This window comes from Cicer arietinum, chromosome 4 (assembly GCF_000331145.2).
Source record: "Cicer arietinum cultivar CDC Frontier isolate Library 1 chromosome 4, Cicar.CDCFrontier_v2.0, whole genome shotgun sequence".
In the NCBI taxonomy this organism is placed as follows: Eukaryota; Viridiplantae; Streptophyta; class Magnoliopsida; order Fabales; family Fabaceae; genus Cicer; species Cicer arietinum.
In genome coordinates this window covers 53,461,564-53,471,242 of record NC_021163.2, presented here as the reverse complement: position 1 = coordinate 53,471,242, position 9,679 = coordinate 53,461,564, and the positions used below count along the sequence as shown (strand labels likewise).

Below are 9,679 nucleotides of genomic sequence, written 5' to 3'. Positions count from 1 at the left end.
ACAACTTTGGATTATATTTTTAAGTGCATAAAACATGCTTGCATGCTTCTATTTTACCGAGTCCTTAACTTGTGTTTTTCATGCTGGTGTGTAGATTGGGTTGAAGTGCTGGGAGACCCTTGTGGATGAAAATGGGCAAACTCCACAGGCCTATGCCATGATGAGAAATAATCACTCTTATAATAAGCTGGTTGCCCGTAAACTTTCCGATAGACAAAGAAGTGAAGTTTCAGTTAAAATTGACAATGAGATAGAGCACCCATCACTGGAAATTGAGCTTATGCAAAAGCGAATTAACCAAGACAAACGAGTTGGGAACTCTTGCTCCAAGTGTGCAATTGCAGAAGTCCGCTACAAGAGAAGATTTTCAGGTTCACGGAGCTGGCTTCATGGTCCCTTTATTCATTCGATGCTAGCTGTTGCTGCTGTTTGTGTATGTGTTTGTGTGTTATTTCGTGGAACCCCGTCTGTAGGCTCAGTTTCTCCCTTCAGGTGGGAAAACTTGGATTTTGGGACAATGTAATTCTGTTGGTGAATCAAACTCATAGAAGTTATGAGAAACCATAAACCAAGGCGAAAATGTCATATCCCTTTATTTTTCCTCACATGACAAAGATTACTTCAGGTTGGAAGTGGGGCATTTTGTGATGAGAGCCCAAAATGAAGATATTAGATGTTAATGTGGAGCTATAGCTTGGCAGATCCAAGAGAAATGAGAAAGTAGAAGTGGAATTAAATGCTACATATTTCTCTGTGATGCCAAGTTACACCTGATGTGTTAATCTTTTGGGGGTTGAAATTTTAGAATTGAAGAAATCTTCCACTTTTTAGACCAAGATAAAACACGACCTCTCAATTGAAGCACTGACAATTATGAGAGCAGTAAGCATTTGGAATAAAGAGAAGTAGAGAACTAAGTTGGGTGAATGTTGGTTCATTGCCTCTATATTTTTCTCAAGGATCAATCAGAAAAACTTACCTGCTTTATTTTCCCCTTTTTGTGTTATATTATAGGTCTGAGTATCTATATTCTGATGCATAGTTTTCCTTACTGTAAAGTTTATTTGAGGATATTGATGATAGGGATGACCATACTATATGATCAAAAAGTGTAATATATTTTAAATTTAAATTATATCTAATTTAATTCACGTTTCAGTTTTCAATCACCTCTTCACAGTTCACACAGCTACCTTACCTTCTGACATAAGTTTCGTGGACAAATAAATGCTTTTTTTCTGATCACCATTGATATTTCGGTTTTACTTCTATCATAGACTAACTAATATGGATATGCATTGCTAGATGATTTATTTAATTGCGTAGCTTGGGCCTTAATGTAAGACGCCTCTGCCACTGCCAAAGGTTTTTTTTCTTTCTTTTTTTTTAATGAGAATGCTATTATATTTTGTTGTTAAGAAAAAGTCAATCTAAAAAGTAGATATCTCTACAACAAAAGGAGGGTATCAATGGTAATAATGAGAGTGAAAGTGTTATTTTTCTTATAAACAATTTAGAGAAAGTGGATAATACCTTAGACTTCTTTTAATGACATTAGTGGAAATTATATTTGCAAATCAAATATCTGTCTTTTTATTATTAAATTGAATTATTATAATTAATGAGAGTGAAAATCCTGGACAAATCATTGTAATTAATGAGAGTGAAAATCCTGAGCTGTCACAAGACTTTTAAGCACATCATTAAAACAAAAAAGAACAATTGAAAAAACAAGATAAAAAAATATAAAAATTAAATTATGTATATAAATTTGAGTTCAAATTAGGAAGCACAAACCAAATTCAATTCTACTTATCACCCTTACATTCTAAACTCTCAAAACAATTCTACAGTGGAACTATTTATTTATTTAATGTTATTGAAACATAAAATAAGATATAAATATAATATTTTGACATTTTATAAAAATAAAATATAATTTTTACTGTATTTATTTTATATATATTATTTTAAATAAATTTTATATTTCAATGATATTTTTATTTTCAAAATCATAAGTGGAGATAAAGTTAACAATTTTGAGAGCCATTTTCTATAGACAACTAAAAACAGGGGAGATGGATCGTTTGGATTTTTTATTGACTTGTTACCAAAAATCAAAAGATTGTAAGATTTCAAAGTGTCTATGAAATGGATGACAACCAATTTAAGAGGGTCCTAATGATATGTTGAATATCAAAATATATCTTTAATTAGAAATATTAATGTTACATATGGAAAACCATAATATTATAGAGTTCTAATTAAAGAAATAATAAATACGTACAATATATTTGTAACAAATTTTACAGTTTGTTTACATACAAATGTAATGAACACTTTCAGCAGAAAAAATAAAATTACATCTGAAGCAGGACTACTGTCTAAACACCGTTTTACATCCCCACATACATATAATACATATAATGATTCACAATGTTCTTTTTCCATAGATATGCTCATATAATGGACTTAATCAGCACAAGAGTTGCATGCTAAAGTGTAGTTAGGAATTAATTTTCCTAAAGTTAATATAGATAGGAGAGAGAGAAAAACATAAATAATATGTAAAATGAATTTCAATATTACACGCATTCATACTATTAGCATTTCAGAGTTTTTCCATCAAAGTCTTTAATAAATCTCATTCAATCTTATACAACAATTTTAAACTGTTTAGTTATATTATGAATGCATGTAATATTTAATCTAAAAAAATCGAAATTAATCACAAGAAAAAAACATGAGATGATAAATGAATTTGAATTGGCTATAGACACAAATTCCACACAATCACGCAATCAACACATCAGTATCAATTGAATTAAGATCCGACGATCCAAATTTCAACACAACACTTTGCAGTTTTACGAAGAAAAAATATCAAAATATGCATGTTTTCTGCACAGTTCGATCTCAATCCAACATCTACCGATGTATCAACTACGTTAATGCGTGAATTTATGCCCTAACCAAATCGAAATTGAAATCCATAATAAAGTATAAATGATATCATTTGCGAGGTCTTGTATTATTAGTAAGATTTCCACTTCCTCCTTTAGCAATATTTTGAACAAGAACTTCACCCATACTTTCACCAAGACCTTCAACAAAGCCACCAATAAACTCAATAACAACTTGAGAAGCAACTTTAGCAGCAGCAGCAAGAACACTTGGTTTTTCAAGAACCCTAATACCATTAGCTTGAAGACCATTCACTTTACTCTTAGCACAAAATGCATGAAGATTGTAATCACAAACCGTACAACGATACACTTTCCCTGACCTTCTTTTCTTGCACTCATTGCAAACAATGTTGTTGGAATTATTATCAATGTTTGTTGTTGTTGTTGATGATGATGATGATGTGAGTTTGAGTGTGTGTGGATGTTTTGGGAAATCAATTTGAGTGTTGAGCATTGCACAACATGGATGCATTTGGAAAGCACATGCTGTGCATACGAATGTATAGCCTTTTGTTGGTTTTCCACATACGTCACATTTTGATTTTGTCATTCCAATTTTCACTGAAATTTAAATCATCCAAATTCATAACTAGTAACTATCAAATTTAAAATATTATATATTTTTTGAAAGGGAATTCTATTTTAGATTATTTTGATAAAATTGTTTAAAACTCCATTAATTTATGATGATGGAAATTTTCTTTGAAAATAAAAATTCACACTCATTTATTCTCCTGGTTAAAACGATGACATGATTATTGTTAATTAGACATAAAATAAAGTAAAATTAATACATTGTATCTCATCAAAACTCAAATTATATCATATTCGTTTTTTTGTTGAGTCAACTACAATCAAACTACAGTCTCAATCTCAAGAATAAGATAATTATAAATTTTTATAAATAATATTGTTTTATGATTTTTATGTCGTGATATATGATAAACCACCTATAAAGGGGAAGGTAGAACTGAAAGAACCCAATACATATATTTTTTTATAGTTTAATTTATTAATGTCATAAGTATTTATTTTATTTTCTCACAAATTTTGTTCAAGCTCCACCCCCACTTTGTTTTTGCTTAAATGATATTTTCACTATATATCTCTCAAGGTTTAATCTCCACCATAAAATCTCCTTTTTCTCTTTTTTTATATTTTAAATTATCCATCTCTCCTTTTATGTGGATGGTGGAGATTTCACCCCATGATATCGTGACATGAGAGAATATATTCTCATTTTTATTCTTTCCAACTGAATGAACTAATTCCATTAGTTAAGATTAGCGCGGGAAAAAAATAGAATTAAAAGTAATCCTTGTTGAAGAAAATATATGTCATGCATAAAAAGTAAATAAAATGAAAAATAGTGGATTTTGAATAAATTTAGAGCCAAGACCACTTCTGACTATAGGTGGATAAAGTTCAATTCTAAACTAAAACCGTTTGAATATTTAATCGAACTGATTTTTAGTTTAAAAAATCAAATCAAACTGATTTTCAGTTCAAAAAATCAAATCGAACTGTTTTATAAATTGGTAAATCGATTTATTACTTTGAACTGAATTGAACCACTTTAACATAATTTTTGTTTGTTTATATAGGCCAAATTTTACATAATTACCCCTAATTACTTCTAAAAAACAAATTCGGTTCAAGTTTTTTGAAATAAACACTGGTTCGGTTCAGTTTTTTCGAACTGAAAATCAGTTCGGTTCAGTTTTAATTTTAAAAAATCAGTTCGAAAACAGTTCGGTTCTCAATTTTTATATATCAATTATGTTCAGTTCAGTTCTGCAGTTTAATTCAGTTTTTGATTTTTGTGAACACCCCTACTTCTGACAGCACAATATATGGACCATGCTCATTTTAAGAGTATGTTAATTTTTAAACAAAAGAACAATGGTCTCGTTTTTTAATTTTAATTTTAATTAATTTAAAAAAAAATAAACATATCACAACAACTCTTGTATTAGATTAAAAATTCTCATAGACATCTAAAACTTGTAAAAAAAAATCTAAATTTAAATAATAATAATAATAATAATAATAAAATAATTAAATGATACACTAAAAAAATGGAACTAATAATAGGGTAAGTACCTGGTTTGGAATGGAACAAAATTGCATGTTGGGAATGCAAAGGATGAGCCATAAGAGCAGGAGGAGCCAAAGCACAAAAATCATGAAGTTGATAATCACATTGTTGACAAACAAATCTCTTTCCAGATCCATATTCCTTACATCCTACACAAGTGAATAGGTCAGGAAGATCCACCATTGAGAGAGCATGTTGTGGATGACTAAAATGAATTATTTCTTCTCCAAATATTAGTTGTGGTGATTTTGGGAATTCCAATTGTGGAGGTGATTTTTTTGTCACTATACTTGTCACTTTGGAAGAATAATATTCATCACTTGGTGCAGTTATTTGGTATTCCTTAGTGCCAGATTTTTCTAATCGGAAAGTGTTTGTTTTCTTTGCTACTTCTTTTTGCTTCTTCATCATTATTATTCACTTAATTTTTTTGATCACACTTCTATGCCTATTTTTTTCTTCTTTCAACTTTGCTTCTTTTGTTTATGTAGCTTATGGCTACACATTGTGGAGAATATATAATGGGCTATAAAAGTTATCACATACACTATTTTTTTATTTTTTTATTTCATTTTTTAATTACACCCTGTAAAATTAAAATAAAATGATGCTATATGCATTAATTAGGCATCTTGCATGTCCATGCGACACAAAGGATATCAACTTTTTGGAGATTAATTTATTTACAAGTCATTCTTGAATAGTGTGATTAATGATGTCTTCTCTATCTTATCACTTAATCACAGTTTGTTTCAAGTTTATCTATAATTAGAAATTTGGTTTCTCTATAATAGAGATATTCTTTAGCATACAAAGGTAGTAATTAAGAAAATTTTATTCATTAAGTGAGTTTACAATTTACTTCAAATATTGTAAGTATTATAAAAGACATTTATGGTCATCTTATTGTATTAAATTTGCATAAAAGGGTGGGAGTGAATCGAATTACACTTTAAAAATAATTTTACAATTATTATAATTTTTTTTTAATTTTTATTTATTTATATTTCTTTCATTGTTTAAGTTGTTGTAGCAATATCCAACATAAATACAAATTTAACACAATTTATCGACTGGATTTGTATTTAACTACAAATTTTAACTACCATGATGACATTTTTGTTTATGGTTTAAAACCTTATTTATTGAGCACAATCATTCCAATATAAAAAATGATATTTTTGTTTATGATTTAAAACCTTATTTCTTGAGTACAATCATTCCAATATCAAAACTAACCCAATGATATTATTTATTTTTATTTTTAATATATTTAACATTAATTAATCGCTTGTGTAAGAATAGTATGTAAAAAAGACTATTGATAAGAATTATTCTTTGTTCATGATGCTTCCTCTCCTTGTCTTTTGAATCTTTCCAACTAATCATTATGGACTATATATCAAATCAAATAATCTGTCACATCTTTTATATTTATTTGGTTTTGATTTTTTCTTATAATAAATTAAAGGAAAAATAACAACCTATAATATATCATCAATTTATCTCCCCTCTCTTTAACACCTTTCCACTGGAAACTTTTTTCTGTAATTATATTTGATTTATTCTCAATGATTTATTAAAATAAAGTGGAGTTTTTTTGTTTGTTTGTAATTATGTTTTATTTATTTTTAATGATTTATTAAAATAAAGACAGAGCAAATCATGGATTTAAGTTCATCCCCTAAAAGAAGCTGAAATAACTCATTTTAGACGATTATCTTACCTCTTAACTTAATTAGATTCTCCTAATTATAGGGTTGGATAATCGTTTGGTACTTTATAAGAATACTTATGAACACAAAATTCATATGTATATATTATATAAAATCTTCATTTAAACAGGCTTAATTCAATTGTTTAAATTATTGAGTAAGTGGATTGACACCCATAAATACCAAATATTTAATTTAATTATTATATTCTATTACTGTTTTGTGGCACATATTTTTATTTAATTATTTATTATTTAGAAATCTTAAATGACTAGTGATGGATTAAATAATAAGATTTATTATATTTCTATTTTGATAATTAATTATCTAATCAATTGATATGAATTTCAATAAGAATAAATGTCACTTATAATTTATTTAAAAATAATGAAAATTTTAATTAATAATTACTTTATATATAAATTATGGTCTCCGATATACTAGACAAACGGCGTATTACCTTTTCTTTCATCTAAAAATATTTAAGACATAAAATATCTAAGACATAAAATATCTAAGTTGAGGAAGAACTATAAGGCAAACATATATATATATATATACCTTTTCAAGATCAATTTTTAGTTTATTAATAACAAATAATAAGGTATGAGATTAATGCACGTGTCGTTCCCCTTTGTATCTTATTGAACTGATTTCTTTCAATTTTCGATGATTGTTTATAATAGATTGATTTTTCCTATTTTGTCGCTAATTTTGCTTCATTGGCGGCGTCATATATATTATTGGCGACCTTTATAAGTTGTTAAAGTCGATAGGAATATACATATTAAATGAAATTGAATAAATAATCTCAAAATATTGTGAACCAATTTGCTAGTACATCACAAAGATTTGATTCTTTAAATTGAGACATATGGATTCTAGACTTTGGGTTATTTATTTATAAACATATAAATATTTATTATCTTTGTTTAAGAAAATATTCATTCTAGAATTATTTATTTATTTATTTATTTATTTGTTTAAAGAATCATTCCAAATATACGTAAATCTTTTTGGATACATATATTTTGGCATTTTCAAAATTCAACTTTTATTTGATTTGAAAATTGAATATAGGGTTTATTAATGATTATAATATTTAAGTTTGTTATTATTTAAGTTTTATGCAACAAAATAATATTTATTTTAATCATGTTTTCAGTTAATTTTATGCTAATTAAATTTATTTATTTGTGAGTTTGTACTCATATTGAGGGATGTTAATTAGTCTTAAGACTATTTAATTTACATTTGTGAATAGTGTCTTGTAAATTTAAAATCCTTCTTATTTAATTTAATAAATTAATTTATCTAATAATTTTGATAGAATTGATTGAAACAACAAGTTGCGCAAAGTAACCTCTACTATCTAGATTTGACTCGACCAAAATTATAAAAGATGTGATATGAAATTATCCATGCGAGTTGCCTTCGGTCTAAAGGAAGATACAACTTGGTCGGATAGTTACATAACTGTAATTTATTAAATTGTCTAGTATTTTTCGTTGAATCAGTTGAAACAACAAGTTGCACAAAGCAACTTCCGCTGTGCATACTTGATTCAATGAGAATTACAAAAGATGTGTATAAAATTTTTCATGCGAGCTATTATGGTCGACCAAAAGACGGATACAATTTAGTCTGAAAATTTCATACATGTGATGATAAATATGTGGTAATTATTAAGGTTTTTCCATGTGGATAATTAGGATGTCAAAAAAGATCTATTATTTGACAAGACTTATTACTAATATTTGATCATTACATTGAGAGTACCACTTGCACACTACATTTAGAGTACTGCTTGTAGCTAATTCACGCAATCAAAAGATTGCAAATTGATTGTGTGTTTAGTATCTTGTTTTGGTCTTTTATTATCATTATAATTAATTTTTGATGTGTTTACTAATATTGTGTGTAAAATTAAATCCTTCAATTATTTGACCGATTTTAATTTACACCTATGACATGTGATAATTATAAGTATTTATTGTTTAACAATAGTAATTGTAAATGTTTGATCATTGCAACCAAATATTTTTTGTAATCTTAAAAATTCAAATTGTAGAATTGAGAGAACATTAATATTGTTATTAATATTGTTGTTGGATCTAGATCTTGTATAAGGATGAAGAAACTATTATTCTCTCACATTTTAAAATTTCTAAAGTGATAATTAAGTATGAAAAGTGACTTTTCTCCAAAACACATAGATCATTTTAATTATCATAAAACGCGATTTTTAGAGATATTAGAGTTGTTAATTAAAATAACATATTTTTGGCATATTTTCTTTGTTTAAATTAAATTGCTTTTAAAGTAATAAAGCAAAAAAAACAAGGACTCATTAGAGTCGTATTTCATTAAAGTTATTAGACAAAGAAAATATAAAGAGCGCATTGTGTAAATATTTAATCTTGTAAATATAGTAAAAATTTGACTATTTGGATACTTATCAAAATTTTAGTGTTTGATATTCTAATTGCACAATTAAGTTTATAATTGTTAAAGTTAGAAATGATAATTTAATAGGATCATTTCATAAGATGGTAAATGTGAAGACTTTGATTACTTTATATTGATATTTGCTTATATTTAAAAGATATTTTGGTTGAATCATTATTTTGATAAAATTATGTTTTAGCTTCTTTATGTATAAATAAAAATATTTTTTTTTAGTTTTATTTTGAAATAATGATTTATTTTATCTTTTAAATTTGTATATGATTAGAGTCATTTCAAATATGATTAGTGACAATGTATAATATTTGAAAGATTTGAGAAATATAAATTTTGGGTCTCACGGTTAAAGTTCTTTTTTTTTAGACAATGGATGTATAGTTGTTAGTATATTGAGTTGGGGGAGATATATGGTCAAACGAACAAAATTGAGTGAG

General features: G+C 26.9%; 2 protein-coding genes across 2 annotated transcripts in view; one reads left to right on the top strand and one right to left on the bottom strand.

Annotated features, from left to right (window-relative positions):
- The window catches only part of LOC105851070 (squamosa promoter-binding-like protein 14), a 6,309-nt gene extending 5,143 nt beyond the window's left edge, over window positions 1-1,166 (top strand). The window contains exon 9 of the mRNA XM_012715118.3: window positions 95-1,166. Coding sequence (XP_012570572.1) covers window positions 95-523 — 429 coding nt within the window. The 3' untranslated portion in view covers window positions 524-1,166. The remainder of the gene's footprint in view (window positions 1-94) is intronic.
- A 1,032-nt stretch (window positions 1,167-2,198) lies between these two features.
- LOC101495335 (protein VACUOLELESS GAMETOPHYTES) lies at window positions 2,199-5,547 on the bottom strand. Its single transcript, XM_004498143.4, has 2 exons — window positions 5,070-5,547; window positions 2,199-3,527 (listed from the first exon to the last, which is right to left on the bottom strand). The coding sequence occupies exons 1-2, from the start codon at window positions 5,473-5,475 to the stop codon at window positions 3,013-3,015; spliced, it is 921 nt and encodes a 306-aa protein (XP_004498200.1). The 5' UTR covers window positions 5,476-5,547; the 3' UTR covers window positions 2,199-3,012.
- Window positions 5,548-9,679: the final 4,132 nt, after the last annotated feature.